General features: G+C 33.7%; 2 protein-coding genes across 5 annotated transcripts in view; both read right to left on the reverse strand.

Moving 5' to 3' along the window:
• Positions 1-988: 988 nt before the first annotated feature.
• Positions 989-11891, reverse strand: LOC132919195 (GATA zinc finger domain-containing protein 10-like). The gene is made up of 3 exons (XM_060980577.1): positions 11598-11891; positions 6055-6961; positions 989-5809 (listed from the first exon to the last, which is right to left on the reverse strand). Exons 2-3 carry the CDS (start codon positions 6894-6896, stop codon positions 5212-5214), a joined length of 1440 nt encoding a protein of 479 aa, XP_060836560.1. The 5' UTR covers positions 6897-6961; positions 11598-11891; the 3' UTR covers positions 989-5211.
• Positions 11892-13517: 1626 nt separating this feature from the next.
• Positions 13518-16991, reverse strand: part of LOC132919193 (FERM and PDZ domain-containing protein 4) — a 92857-nt gene continuing 89383 nt past the window's right edge. For all 4 annotated transcript variants that reach the window (XM_060980573.1, XM_060980575.1, XM_060980574.1 and 1 more), the window contains one exon: positions 13518-15256. In XM_060980573.1, the coding sequence (XP_060836556.1) occupies positions 14912-15256 (345 nt within the window). In that variant the 3' untranslated portion in view covers positions 13518-14911. The remainder of the gene's footprint in view (positions 15257-16991) is intronic.

The following is a 16991-nucleotide window of genomic DNA, read 5'->3' on the forward strand; positions in this document are numbered from 1 at the left end:
AAGGGTTACGGCCTTACGGGTACCAACATTTACGTTTATATTGAACGTACATATTATATTAAGTTTTCTAGATCAATATTTTAAAAATTACAGATAACTGTTCTGGATGGTGGATGGCCTGTTATTATTTAATTTTAAATGGTCTCTTTTAGTGTCGGACTGAGAGAAAAAAATCGGTTAGAGAAAATCATAGTTCAGCAGAATTAATTTAACAGTCACCATATCACTATACTTTGTTTAAGAATACTTTATTTCTTATTTTAAATTTTAGATTCAAAGTGGAGCGATAAATGTTGTGCCAGTGAACGGTGAACATCCTTTAGGTCCTTTAGAAGCAATAACTATTTGTCATTTTTCAACTTTGATAATAATTTTTGGAAGAAAATTGGATCTATGATTCTCAGTAATATTTGAATATTAAAATAACTGGGAAAAAAGGCTAAGGAAATGAAAAAGAATGGTTTACATTAAACCAATTTTCAACGAAATCGATTTTGCTTATTTGTTGTAACTCATAAATAAAGTGAAGAACCTCAAATTTTTTCCCTAAATGTATGTATTTTATTTAATTTAGTATTTTCTAGGAATTATATAATTTTCAAAATAATGTTGATTTTATTTTTGTGCCATTTATGTATATTTGAATTATTTGATATTTTTTAGTTTATTTTTCGAAATATTTAAATAATACCTATAATTTTGCAAAAATAAAACAACAATATTCTAATTTTTTATCGTAATAAAAATTATTATTTGTAGAGATTTGATATTTTTTACTACTATTCGTATCTTGTTATCGACTAAATACAAATATACAATAAGTCAATTATATTATCAAAATATTTTTCATTCATTTCAAGCTAGTTATACCACAAACTTATTCACAAATCACAATATCTACGGTTTACATATAGGTATTAATTATTTTCACTTGTACGTTGATAACAGTTAAAGTAGGTACTTAATATTATTAAATAAAAATTGTAAGGCATGGTTAAAACACCTGAAAATGTTTTACAAGATTTTATTAGCATTTGAAGTTCAAATTTTGACAAAATTGGATATTTAAACATTTTAATATTAATCGAACCTACTCATTGAAAAATAAACTACTAATAGCAAATGCGATGAATATAGAATAAAAATATAAAATATCCTGAGAAATATAAGCTAATTGGCAGTCTTAGTTCAGAATTATTTCCGATACCACAATGTAAAAGTATACCACTGAATTATAATTTTAACACATCTATTACAGTATTTTGTCCAATGACGAGGTATATTTGTCCCTGCTATATAATAAAGTGATTTCTCTAGTTTATAAATTATGGTAGGTACAACGTTATAACAACAAAAACATGAATTCAAATATCGTATATAAAAAGAAATACAAATAACTATATAATACAAGATTGATAATATAAATACATGTAAGATTGCACCTAATAATAACGTATACGGCAGAAAAACATAATGATATATCAGGTAAAAAAAAATGTACGACAAAATAAGTAAATTGTAATTAACTACAATATATTTTTTAATGAACAAAATAGATAGATATAGATATTTAAATTGACATTTATGCCTTTTAAATGTTTAAAAAATTACTTCTTAATTTTAATAATTTAATACATAGCTAAAGGAGATTATATTATAATACTACAGAAAACTCACCTTTTAGTTTTAAGTGATAAAAATAATTTCGACTGTATTTTGTATTTAACTAAGTATTAAAGGATTATAAAGATAACTACTGTGTATTCAATGATCAGTATACCAAGTTATATATTAGTATGCGAGTTTGCAATGCAATGAATAATTTAAGATAACTCGTTGATTCAAAGTCAAAGAGAGATTTATTATCGTTTGATGTCTTGTTGATAAGTTTATTAGAGACCGAAAATTTAAGCATTTGCATATTTTTACTCGGTAGTTCATAAATTTGCTGTACATGTTAAAAATTTGAATCGCATCATAGGTAATCAGTTCAAAAATCAAATAAAATTGTATACATTTTCGCCGCATAGTACACTTATGTACAAAAACAATGATGTTTAAGTTCATTCGTAAACAATAGGGTTATAGTTAACGTCCCGATAAGACAACATAGATTGGGAATTTAATTCTCAGAATTATAATTATCGATAACCGACCATAGGCGTTATCCTCTATACTTATTAAGTATTACTCAAAATCGTTTAAAATTCTTTATTGCTAACCGGAATACCATAAATGCAACATTCATATCAAATTTTGCATTTTATTTTTTTTCCCACAAAACGAAAACAAATATATGGCAGTCCCATGCGTATATTGTATTTTTTAAATCTAAAGTTAAATAAAAGTACTCATTTTTGAAAAATTATGCACTCGTTAATATATAAGGATATATCATACGTAGATTGTTATGCATATTGCTTGTACGTACTACTATTGTACTAGTTTTACCTGAGTGTTCTGAGTACCTAAATGATTCGTAAAAAAAAAAAAAAGGAACGGATCATACACATTTTTAATAACATAAAATATTATAGGTAAGTTATAATGACGAGTAATTTAATTCAATATGTTTATAATTTAACGAGTTTGCAATCGGTTCATTTAATTATGTCGAAAGTTCGTGTAAATAACCACTAAGTGCGCAGGCATTCAGCGTATTGTACGTGTACTTTGTGTAAATATAAATATTAATTTTATAGTAGTTTTATAACTATTTATCATCGTGCGCGAGATTTTAGAACCGGAAAATTCAGTATACTATATAATATAACGACGGCGATATCGTTTAAATAGGTTTTTTTTTAACGGCGATCGTTACCGTATACTACAAGTACATATTATAATATAAGTATAATGTATCTATTTAAAGCGCGCTAAATGTACATTACACCCCAATATTAAGAATATAGTCCCGTATAAAAATTACTATTATAATATTGCCTGCAGGCACTGTAGATAGGGGTGGGAAAGGTGATTCGCACAGTCTGTGGTATAGCTTACAAAATAATAGTCCATTTGTAAATTCCAATTTAGGCAAACACACGTCCGTTTCCGCCCGAAATCCAGTAGAATTAATTTTTTTTTTTTGTACAATGTAGTCTACCCACGACAATTTTATTATAATACAAAATGATTAGGTGGACAGTCTACAGGACTATATTATACTGCATATAGTGTGAGACCATTCAGGGATTTTGAGCATTGAACGTTAAGTATGTACAATATTGTTTACCCAGGATACATGCCCCGGAAATTTTAATAACGCATAATGGTGTCCGCGTCGTTAGAGAATAGGTTCGTAGACGGCCATCATTATTACTATTATTGTAATGTACACCGCTATTATACCTATGTATAGGTACCTCTATTTAAGTCGCGGGCATGGTCAAGTCGTCAAGAGCACATTTATCACTATACAGTTAAATACCTCGCATCGAATAGACACAATTGAACAAAAACTTAGAACGTTAACGACTCTGCAGCAGCGTATATTGACTATATTTGACGTATATATTGGTAAAATGTGCAGTCTTTAAATACCCTTTCACACAAAAGGCGCGAAATAGTTTTCATTATAAAGGAACGCTATTATATACAATATATATCATTTGGATCAGAAAACACATTATTCGAACAAAATAGAAATGTATTAAATAAAAATAATTGACATCTCAAAACAGCATTAATATCGTATACAAAATTTAAAAAAAAGTGTCCAAAAACGCGTATTATATTATAATATATATATAATGAAATAAGTATATAGTATATAAAAATATCAATTGCAAAATTAATGTATGTTTTAATATAATTAAAGAATAAATTCACAATTAAATCTAAAACACCATACAATTGCAGTACATGTATATAGACAAAAATATTATAATCTATTTATTATAAAATTATATTTATTATTAAATCTAAATAGCAAAAAAATAAAATACGTCCAAATAGTGTGACAAAACATCAGTCTTAATATCCTGTTTATTTTAGTATTATAATATTATGTAATATATTACAGTTTACTACATTGTGTCATACCTGTATGGCTATGTACCACTTGGCACCCTATTATTGTGTCAAGACACTATGACCGAGACTGATGTTTTGACGAACACCCCTGGCTGTTATAAATCAGTTATCACAAATCACAATATTATACATTAATATAAATAATTTTTGATTAATTAAGTATTAATAATTTTTGTTTATAAACACAAAACTCTGGGGGCCTAATAGTCGACTTTATAGCATTTTCGAGTGAAATAAATGTTTGATGTTAATTCGATTTTTTTTTATGAAACAAATATTTTTTTTCCAACAATTTAAAATACCAAACCAAGGCTTAGTTGGGTAAGTGTAAATTATCATAGTAAAAAGGCGGTAGATAGGCTCCACGCCATTCCGTCGTAAGAACTAAAAAAAAAAACAAACAGAAATCGACGGCTTACACTGACGTAAGCCTTTACATAATATATTATTAGCGACCGTGGCGTGTCGAAAGTTTTTAACTACCACGGATTTATACAAAACAGTTCAACTCGATGTTAATATCTATCTAAGCGGACCAGTAAAAACAGCCTTAAACCGTTTTTTCGCGTGTGAAAAACTCTCACTCCGGCACGTCATTACTGTATAAGGTATAATACTATATTATTTACAAGTACAACCTTCGTCAAACTATAATAGCAGTGTTTGATACTAAAAAACTTTAATTAACCGATTGTTTGATATAAATTTATAAGGATTTCGATTTCAAGTAAAATTTAAAATGAATAAATTTCAATTATAGTTTATATCCATTGAATTTGTCAATAATAAAAATATTACAATTATTGTATTTGAAACAATTAATGGTGTCACAGTAAAGTTTAACTACGAGGAAAACTAATTTCGTAATGACTAATGAAACATTATATTGACTTAATATATGTTATTGGCTAATTAAATTAATGTATTTAAAGTACGATTTTTATAAACTTAAATCACCGGGTAATCATGGTTTATTTTTACCCGACACTGCAACCCAGGGTAGTGTTAATACAATTAGAATACTTAGTCGTATATAATTTTGACAGTGATTACAAAAAATATGGTTTGAAAAGTGATACGGAAAACTGAAGTATACATGCATAATACAGTATTCTAGCTTAATATATTGATAACATACGTACAAATATCAGTAACAGCATACCTACTCGGCGAGCATCACATAGACTTGAGCAACCGTCTCTTAATGTCTTTCATCTCACTCACCTTCTTGGTCAGGTACATGACGCTGATTTGGTTCTCGATGTACTTCTGCCGTTTGGCGTCCCGCGACCGCTTGGCCGCCTCGTTGTTCTTCTGCCGCTTCATGACGTACGTCTGGTCGTACTGCTGTTGGCCGGACGTCATCCGGTGGTCGTCGTTGTTGTTGCTGCTGCTGCTGCTGTTGTTGTTGTTGTTGTTGCTAGACCGCCTCATTTTCTCAAAGTTCCTCGGCGGTCCCAAGCTCTCCATGTACCTGTGCCGAAACGACAAGAAGTCCGACTGTCTGTATATGGCTGCCACCTCCTCGGGGTCCACGACGTCCAGGTCGTCCATGTCGCACGCCTTGATGCGGTGATGGTGCTCTCGGTCCAGGTCTCGCTGCTGCTGCTGCTGGTGGTGATGGTGGTTGAAGTGGTGATGGTCGTCTGTGGTCGTCGTGCACGTGGTCGTCGACTCGGGCGACGGACAATCAGACCGGTTGGCGCTGATGTCTATGCCCCCACACGCTCCACCAATCACTCTGCCGTCGAGCATCCTTTCGTAGTAAGGGTAACTGTAGAAAACGTATACAAATTTGCTATCAATGCGTGATCGTTGAACACAAAACAAAAAAAAACGGGAAAAAAATTATGTAATACTACGGGCGGACGATAAAGTCCTAAAAAAAAAGCGCGTTTCAGTGTTAAACGGCTGAGCCCTGAGCGCGTACAAGTATAATATATAATAACTGTTCGCATGAGCGTATAAATAAAATATCATATTATATTATCATAAAAATGTGTCGAACGATTAACGTACCCGAAACCGAAGGGCGGCTTGGAAAAGCCGCAATCGAATCCGCCGAACGGGAAGTGGTTGGACTCGGACGAGGACGGCGACGACGTGGCCGCATACACCGGGCTGCCGGTCAACAACAACGTGGGGTCTATCGGGAGACCGCCGTACGCGGCTTGCAGCTGGAGCTTTTGCTTCTGGAGCTTCTGCTGCTGTTCCTGGTGGTGTTGCTGCTGTTGCTGCATCTGCAGCTGCAACTGGAGCTGCTGCTGGAGATGGAGCTGGTGCTGTTGCTGGATATGCAGATGCTGCTGCTGCTGCTGCTGGAAGTGGTTGTGATGGTGGAACTGAGCTGACGGCGGGAGCACGGGCAGGAACGGGTTGTACTCGGGAACGGTTGCGGACGAGATCATGTGCCGGTAAGCGGCGGCGTCGGCGTATATGCCGTGCAGTGGTGCCAAGTGTTCGGGCATCAGTGGCGACGACGAGTCCGGCGTCCAATAGCCCTTGCATGGTGGCTTCGACTTCGGCGGTGGAGACGGCGGCGGTGGCGGAGCGACCTGCACCTTCGGCGACAGCACCACCACGGTGGCACGTTGGGCGACGTTCGCGGACGATGGCGGTGGTGGCGGCGGCGGCGGCGGTGCCTGAGACGACAACGTTCTGCCGGCGCTCAGGTCCAGCGGCGTCGGTTTACCGCCGTTCTGGCCGTTCGACGGCGGCGGCGCGTCTCCCGCCGATTCCTCCGCCGGTCCGTCACGTTTCTTCACCGCCGCCGAGCTAGCGCTGTCGTTCTCCTTTTTCACCGTCAAGTCCAGCGGTACCGCCTCCGTCGCGGGATCGTCCAATTCCATTGGCACACTCATTGCTTTCGTCGTTCGAATTCGTGCGACGTGATGTGCGAGTTGGCTGTTATAATAATATGGACCAGCTGTAAAACAAAAACTTACGTTTTAAAAATAAATCGGTAAAATTCTCTGCACGACCGTTGGACGTCTGACGCGTTCGAATAATCGTGAAATCCACGGTCGCAGTAGTCTCTGTAATGGTTATATTGTACACAGTTTTACATACGTATGGATTACAATATTATCGATCGTCACTTATTTGTGACTAAACGGTAAAAAAAAAACGCGTAAGGAATTGTTTATATAACTACACCACAATTTTCTTTTGCGGAACGATATTTCAATTCGATAACGAAATAACTTATAGTTATCGCAGTGTTATATACTGGACCGGACGGAACGATTCGATGTTATTAAATAAATAAACGTGTTGTCTGTTAGGTCTGAAGCGGTGGTGTAAACGCGGCCGAAACGTGTTAATATTTACATCGCCGACGATTTACGCCAAAATACAACGACTGGGGGGTAACCGCGATCGCGTGGGGCTCTCCGTCGTATAATCAATTCCGATTGGCTGGTGGAACCCTTTGAGCGCGAGAGAGTGCGTCCAATGGGACGGCGGTCACGACGCGGTCTGCGTGTGTGGTCCTCCACTTGAATGTTAATAACGCACCGACGAACGGCTTAAGTACGCGTCGCCGCGGGTTATCGCCGACTTCGATTTTGGCATGTATTTTCGATTTTTTCTTTCGGGACACCGCGTGTGTTTTGCCGAAATTCAAAAGCAATTCTATCTATTTCGAATCCGTCACTATGTATAAGGTTTAAAACGATTTTAAAGCGAGCTGACTATGCATACAGCTATAGATGGCAAAGCGATTAATCAACGCGCAGAGCGATTTAGGAATTCCGACACGTCCATTACAATAATTTTGCGATATTTTTTCAGTCGTATGTCGTCGAGTTTTCGGGGTCATGGCGGAATTTTATTTTTATTTATTTCAATGTAACTACAACGGTCATTTTATAGAGATCACGTATCTATATAAAAATAATTATTAATTAATACTAATGTACATAATATTATAGGTATTTAAAATACGATCGCAACTATAATATGAATAAATACAAGTTATATATTGTTTTAAATAATCGGACGGTCGTGTGTGCGAGGCGTGTTAATCTAAATCGTATTAGATAATATAGCTAGGTATCGTCGTATAACGGCGATGAAAAATAAAAATGTTTAATTATAAAATGTAAATTCAAAACCGAAAATTTGTCTTTCGTGCATTATATATTTGTGTGGTCTAGTGGTTGTGTGTAGGCGGGAGAGTAGACGAGGAGGACGAATATTTCCGAAATCCCAATTGCGTCATTAACTGACGCTTTATACTGAATTTAATCTGGTGCAAAGTTAATTCGAATGGACGATAAAAAAAAAATGGAAAAAACGAAGAGAAATGTCAACCGATAAAAAAACTAAAAAGCATTTCGGAAAATGTCGTTGGTTTGTGTTCAACGCACGTAGGTATATATATTTTAACCATTTCTGTAATATATACTTTTATACCTACCGCGTTCATATTGTTTAAAGTAATAATTGTGTTCAATAAATAATTCGGCTATTTTATTTCTACACGCCAGTTTCGTGTTATTTATATTATATTTTGTTACCGCACCATTCAGGTCGACCAGGGTGTTTTATATTATTGTGTTTACTCCCGAAAATCGGGTTGCACTTTTTATGTAGGTGTATATCTCTACTACCCCGCACCCATAAAACTTAATATTGTGTGTTGGTCTTGACAATCGATTTATTATAAATATGACAAACGAGTAAAATAATTCCCTGGTATTGATACATTTAAGTTTTAGTTTGAATCGACATGCCCTCTGAAAATGTTATATTCTGAACAGTCATCTGTACCATGTTAAATATTAATTTGCGTGTGCTATAATGTATTTAAATATAATATTATATTAATATACTATTCTTTACGTTCCCCGACTACATTCGACAATATATGTCTATATTATTACTACTATACTACTAGCTACATTTTTTTTAAAACTACAATTGCTCAAAACTGTGTTAGATATTATTGTACCGGACGTCTGAAAGCTGCAGGCGCCGTCACGTAATGATTGTAGACGATACCGAATTATACCGAAAAATCGAATTGGATTATTAAATATTACTCGTGAACCTGTACGTGGCACTACGCCACTAAGTGAATACGTCGATAAAAAACCAACATACCTACGTGTTATGCTTCGACCAATATTATAATAAATAATAATAATATAATGATAGCGAATTTTATACGAACACTTTAGCATGGATCAGTTGTAGTAAACATATATATTTTGTAAATATTATAACAACGACACTTTTCGAAATATTATGAGTACGGACGAATTTAAAAGGTGTGATAACAATACGCGCTCGAATATGTATATTAATTGTATTAATCTATTCTGCGAGTACTGGATAAATATTATAATACCTTTCGTCAATATTGATAGTATCATCTGGGCAGAATGTGTCTGCTGCCAATTCATCCGCGAGAGCAGATAGAACGAAGGAATCGATAAGTTGCCATATTCACTCGAGTGGCTAAAGCACAACTCGTATATTATGATATAATATGCAATATGTATAATGTATATACGAATAACCGCTGTGTTTGGTCGGAATAGATAATTAACAACTTAGGGCCATCATCACTGCAGAGTTAGTAGTTGGATTGCGCTCGCGGCAAATAAATAATTTACATATACGTTCGGTGTTGGCTATAGGCCTGTATATATATATATATAATATATATACATGGACGCACATATGTATCGACGACCGTTGTGTGGTATATTGCAATCCGGATAACGTGATGGGCAATTTGTTTTTATTCCCCAGAAGATTTATGAGACGATGTTTACGATATATTTAACCGCAATCGGGACGACGGAATCCGACTTTAAATCTTTTTTTTTTTACCCGGAAACGGTCACAAACGTTTAATAAATAATAGTTGAAATTCGTATTGCCTATGTATATATATATATAAATATATAATATTATATGTATACGAATGATAGATACGTTACGCTTATCTAACTCGGTTGATGTAGATTTTATTTTTTTCGTGTACGTAGTACGTCTTCAGCCGAACTTAATATTTTTGATTTCTCGGATAGTTGGATAGCTTTTTATTTTATTTCTTTATCCTAAGTTTTTATTTCTAATACACCAACCCACCCCATTTGATAAATTGCTAAATATCAAAATTAGACAAAGTACAAGCAAAGATATCATCATAAATTTTGGCTATTAAAATGTATCAATTTAATAATGCTATACGGTACAATAATATGTAAACAAATATAATAGTTCATTTCATATTATAATCAAATATTATTTTTTAAATCACTCGTAAGAAAAGTCCTCTAATTTCAGACTTTAATAATATATTCCTACCTACATAGCAGTGTTCTATTTTTATATTAAATATTTATTTAATTTAATAAAGGTATATAGAGATATTTGATTAATGTTATCGGCCTATCGCTAACAAAAATAAATATTCAACCATTAGCTAAACGCGAAGATGTATGATATGTGGTATTATTCGGTTAATACAAAATTAAATACTGACTTCTATGAGATAAAATAAAGCGTTATTTAAACATATTATGTTATATTTATTTTTGCTAAAAAAAGCCGCAGATATTAAGTTAATATCATCACAGCGCAATGCATATATACATGTATGAATACTGAAAATACCGATTATTGTTATATATAAATTTTATACAATACTATATATGATGGCTGAATAATATTCATTACAATTTTAAATGTAAATACTCAATGAAAAAATAAAAATAAATATTTATAAAAAAAATGCATTTCAATGTTTATTATTGCTTTTTAGTAAAAACAAAGAGATATATATTAAAATAATTTTTTTTCTACTTTTACTAAAACACAATAAAAAAAAAAATTATATGATGAAGTGACGATTAGAGTTAATAATAACTAAATCATTTATAATTTAAAATTAACTATAGCTAAAATAATATTTTATAATAAATTTAAAAAAATTAATAAAATCAAGGAAAATCGTTGAGTTTTTAACAATAGAGTATGATTAACTGCACTAATTAGTTTGTTTCTCATACCTAGTCTAATAGTATTTATTTGAATATAAATTGTAGGAGCGTCATCGTAATCCTATTTATCATATTAACACCTTTAATTAATGTAATTTATTGAAATCTATCAATTTTAAATTAAAGGATTAAAGGTACAGCTATAATATATTAATATGTGCCCATTTATAATCGTTAAAAAAACGTCGATCGTATATATTTTATTTTTTATCCATCAAACTGATGCCACTGCACTGCAATCGACGATTTACGTATTATAAATAAACGTTTTATTATTATAATATTGAACTTGTGCGTATCATATTGAACCTCGCGAATATAGTGATCTCAACGACTGTTTTTGCGAGAAATGTTACCGCATAAGATACATGGTTTGTATAAATTACATAATATATAATATTATATGACATTCCAAAAGGTTCGGATCGAAGAAAATCAGCGACGCGACACCGCCTTATATACATGTATAATATTATTATATGTAGTTCGCAATGAAAACACCGCGATGGTACACGAGTATATGAATATAAAAACGATAAGACTTACCGGCTGGAGTAAAGACGGAATCTGAATATAGTAGGTATATGTAGTGCACGTCGGCGTAGACCGTTGACCGGGGGTTGTGGACAGGCACCTGAAGATCGTCGCACTGTTGGATCGAACCGATCGTCACTGGAGTACTGCGGAAGCGTGTACCACCACACCGATATGCTGCCAATAATAATAATAATAATAATAATGGCGATCGGACCTTTCAGCAGCAGATGTGGTGGCGCAGAGAGTAGAAGGGACGGCAGTGGCGTCGCCAGCGGCCAACAGCGGTGATGGTCATTGGTCGCATCGGTCGAGATCTGTTAAAAGTGAGCAGGTCCACGTCTAGGTAAACGGAACGTGTTTCAAAACCCCAAATCACCCCCTCCCCGAACACCCCGCAAACCGACCCTGCGAGAGACGGACGGGTCTCGTTAAGAGTGCCGGAGACGGTGCATTATGTATACAAACAATACGTGCGTATGCCGTGCACGTTTTCGTATTGATGATTAAGATTTGTTGACTCGAATAATACGTTTTATTTTTTTTTTTTTGCTGGTCGGTCCGGACGCCACTGCAGGACTTCCAACAATAATATAATGGCGATTGGAGTATCCATTGTCGTTTTCAAATCTTCGTTAGGGAAATCGGTTCGGCGAAAAACCCGTTTTGACCTGAAAAATCCCATCTCACCAGTTCCCACCAGATCCGCAGACACTATTTATAGTATCTTATTGTTATAGTACTATATTATATTGACGTTATTGTAACAACAATATTGTGTTATACGGGCAAAGGGATAGAGGTATACGATGCCCATCACATCCTGTGTTTATTAAAAGATAACAATGAAAGACGATGGTAAGAACTTTGAGAAATCGAAAAAAAGAGGTGTGAACGGTGTTAGAATAGCATTTAAATGAATACATAATACGTACCTAAGATTGTTGACCAAAGGATTAGTTTTGCACTGAAATAATTATGTGTACACGAAAAATACCATTTAATTCAAACATTAATTGACTAACTCTTCGTGTACAAAAACTTTTCCGGAACTTTAGTGTGGGCACCCGACGACAACGAATAGAAGACGTTAAGGCCATTATTTAGATAACAAAACACGGTTTGTATGAGATTAAATTTGCTTATTCACTTGTGGTGGTCGTATAATAGTCATAATAGACATGCGGATCAAACAAACTGCATTCGTGAGATGTTTACGTTGAAATAAACAATTATAATACGTACATTATTATAGTTTCGGTTTCTTATACCGATTTTGAAGCCACAATAAAATTGTGTTTGCGTTTGATCGATTACATTTATTTTCGCTTATATTTTCATTTATTAAATAAATTAACACAAACAGCCGATTGTTAATAATAATAACGAAAAGATTTTAAAAATTCTGCACAAGAGAAATTTCATTTTTTCATTATTGACAGCAACCGGGGTACTACAGGTGGCAGGTGAACGGTATGTACGGTGGCAATGTATACCGTGTGTTCGTATATGTTCGATAATCTCCGAGTCGTCGTATGATCGAATTGATTGAAATGCAGTTTACTTTTTTCGCATTATATACATAATTATAGCATTACAATGATTTTGATTATATTTTGTTTGTATTGAGTATATAGAGACGCTCAATACAATAGTCAGTATTACTACGGTTTTGGTATTGAACGTACCTATATAGTTGTTATAACTGTATTGACATATTGTTTTATACGAACGGACAAAATAATCGCAAATATAATTTATTACAAATTATGCGACTCGAGTTCGTTTTTTTTCTGTGTGTGTATGGGTGTATGCGTATTAATTGTCGGCATTATTGACATTCAATCCGAATAATAGTCATCAGCTGTAGTGTGTTGGTAAACATTGTGAACCGTGATATTGTATCGTAATAATACAATAATAAAATAATAATTAATCAGAGTTTATGTTTTATTATCATATATTATTCTTCATCAAAAACCTGTTTTTAATCAAACATCTTACAATTTTGTTTTTTGGTAAAATATGAAAATACATAAAAAATGTCTGTTTTTGGAAATAATAATAATAATAAACAAATACAAATCTATACAGTTCATGACATATTATGATAAAGGTTAAAAACACTATATGTCAATTAAAAAACAAAAAAATTATGTTCTACATACTGCAATTATAAATAATATGTAATTATGTATATTATACAATTAAAAAAATTGGTACAAGATGGTACATTGCGTAACGCATTGAAATAATAAATAACAAAATAAATTATAGTCATAATAATATTATGGAATGGAAAAATTAACAACGTTAGCGTTAAAGAAAATAAAACCGATATATTTTACTAATATTACTAAGTCTATAATTGTATATTATATATTATTATTACTATAATATAATATAATATATTATAGTAATTTTTTTTATGTGAAATCGAACTATTTCCGTATGGTATATTAGGTGCACTGCGAAAATATTAATTGTTTTGATTAATTGACATGCCATTTATTAAACGTGGGATAAAAACTAGACTTTTTTTATATTTTTATAAAACAACCTTATTTACGTTACTTACAAATCGTATATTATTCGAAAAACGAACAGATCGAATTATTTTCTAAAATTTGACTAGATTTAACGCTACAACCTTATAATAATGATAATAATAATAATAAAAAAAGAAACAGTAAAAACAATAATAATAATAAAAACACGTAGAGATACTGATAATTCTCGGCGGGTACGACGACGTGTGTCGTTTCACACGGGAGACTTACCCGAACCGACGGTACTGGGATGCCCTATTTCATGTAATTATATTTGGTCTTGGAAATCCAACGAACGGATTGAGCGCATAAATCGATAACACACATTTACATATTATATATATTTTATTGTTTGATGTATCGATCGATACTACAGAGATAACGACGAATGACGTTGTGATTTCGTCATCGTCAACGGGGTGCATGTATACGACGATCAATAATATTATATTTCACGCTATTCAACCTATAATATGTAACCTATATAATTGTTAATAATATATTAAACATTATAATATTATATTGTATATAATTAAAACGATTTTTTGGCTCCGACTTAACGTTAAAAAAAAACAAAACAAAACAAAACAAACAAACTTGAGACTTCGTCCTACCTATATAATAACCTATAATTATTTGTACATAAAAAATAAACCGGTAGGTTTTTTTTTTCCTCTTCCGTTTTCCGGTCGGTTCTCCACCGGCGGAACACGCGTTGCGGTCGACACTCGTCGACGCCTAGTCGGGACCCGCGGCGGTCCCGACCGACAATCGTCGTCAGGGCGAGAACACCCGGAGGCTGCGCAACAGCTTCGCCAACACGTTAGCCAGTCCCTCGGCGTGCCTGGTGAGCGTTTCCGTGCACACGTCCGTGTCTACCAACAGGCCGTGGAACGTGCGCAGAACGTCGGCCACCTTGAGTATGAGGTTGCGGGTCTGCAGCGGCGACGACGTGTGCCTGGTCATGTTGCCGCTGAGCACGGTCATCCGGCGCAGTTGCGTCACGCACTGCGACAAGTTCGCCTGGAACTCGGCACTTTTCGGGTTCATGTAGCACCGGATCAGGATCTTCGAGGACGTCACCAGCTGCCTGGCTTCTTGGCACAGTATGTCCTTGGCTTCCTGAATTTGGGCCGCGCGCAAAAAACAAATTAATGCCATGCCATTGTATATTACGAAGTACCTAATACCTATATATATATATTAAATATATATCGTGTTGTACGATTTTACGTCGGGGAGGAGAACCAATCCCGACAACACCCTTTCCACCCGCCCGCCACATTTATTACTTTGGCGATGCCGTATATAGATGCCTCGCCACCCATATCCTGTTAATACCTGCTCGAGAGCTTGCCCCGATGGATGTCTTGGCGAACGTCCACAAACGCTTTTAGATCCCGAGACACTTAATGTATATTTTTGCCCTGCCGCGGTCTATATACATTATAGTATGTATATATACGCTGCGCTGTAGTGCTGTACATGTCGTGTATTGTACCTACGCACCGAAAGTCAATTGATATTTTATACATTTAATATGTCGATTGTCGATAATATTATTGCACTCGATTTTTTCGTGTACCTATATTTACAGTAATTATGGGTATTTGTATAATAAAATATTAAAAAAGCAAAGTTTATTCGATAAACTGTACACCTGCAATGAAACCGTACCTACTATACTACTATAAATTATTATAAATCGAAAACGGACTAAACAGTATTGCGGTTACTGTTACGGTACCAATGAGACACGTCGAGAGCCGACATTAAGACAAAACGTCGGCCGGTTAAATTATTTCGTCGGCTTCATATTTTACAAGAAAACAAATGTGCACGAATTCCGGTGATATTACTCGGTCACAATTACAACTTTTTCGCTCACTAATTACGTCAACCAATCTCTATGCTTTTAATGGTGCCTACATCGAAATAATATAGTGGACGAACTATAATAATGCGACGAAAAGAGACATTAGTATTATACACGTGGAGCAGGTTTAACAATTGCTTAGAAAATTAAAAAACTCACAAGTGCATAAAAAAAAAAAAAAAACTAATAAACTTTCAAGAGGAATAACATGTAATGATGTTATCATACTACAATAATATGTGTATATTATGCAGAAAGTGCTGGGTGACGCACCCACTCGCACATTGTGTGTAATATGAATAATATATGTACTATGCCTCCGTATGGTTCATACACGACTTACTATTAACTAATCGAATACTTAATAGAAATTAACATTCAGCTTTTAAACAAGACACAAGTTATAAAAGACGAAAACAACACTCAAATTTTGGATTTAATAACCAAATAACTATTAAGTATTAGTGTATAACAATAATTTTTATTTATTTTCCTATGAATAACTTTTTGACTAAAAATATTTTTAGATGATTATTTCAGTCAATAAATTATTAGGAAACCATTTTCAGTAGAACATAATATTACCTATCTGGTACTTTTGAAAGGCCATTTTTCAGTATTAGTGATATTTTAGCAAACCAATTATCGAAAAATGGTGAAAAATATGACTTTGAATAATTTGACTTTTGTAATATTTTCGAAATTCTTAAAATGAATGATTTTTGAAATTTGTAATTTACAGCATTTACACAGAATATAAGTAATTAGTACTGTATTTACGACGTTAGAATGGACGAAATTCTTATTGAAATTTTGTATTATTTACGTATAGACGTTTAATATTTTAAGTTAATTATGTTCACTAAATAATATTAATTATACTTGCGATGTTATGTCTATGTCATAATAAATTATAAATATATTGAATACATTACTTACATTAATAGTTATGTATATTACACCTAAGCTAAGTTAAATAAT

Source organism: Rhopalosiphum padi, chromosome 2 (genome assembly GCF_020882245.1).
Source record: "Rhopalosiphum padi isolate XX-2018 chromosome 2, ASM2088224v1, whole genome shotgun sequence".
Lineage (NCBI taxonomy): Eukaryota > Metazoa > Arthropoda > Insecta > Hemiptera > Aphididae > Rhopalosiphum > Rhopalosiphum padi.

Bases quoted from the DNA above. Each gene is read 5' to 3' on its own strand.
- LOC132919195 (XM_060980577.1), bottom strand. From the start codon at position 6,896: ATGAGTGTGCCAATGGAATTGGACGATCCCGCGACGGAGGCGGTACCG. The intron at 5,810-6,054 runs GTACGTTAATCG...CGTTTTCTACAG, and splicing joins AAGCCGCCCTTCGGTTTCGG to TTACCCTTACTACGAAAGGA.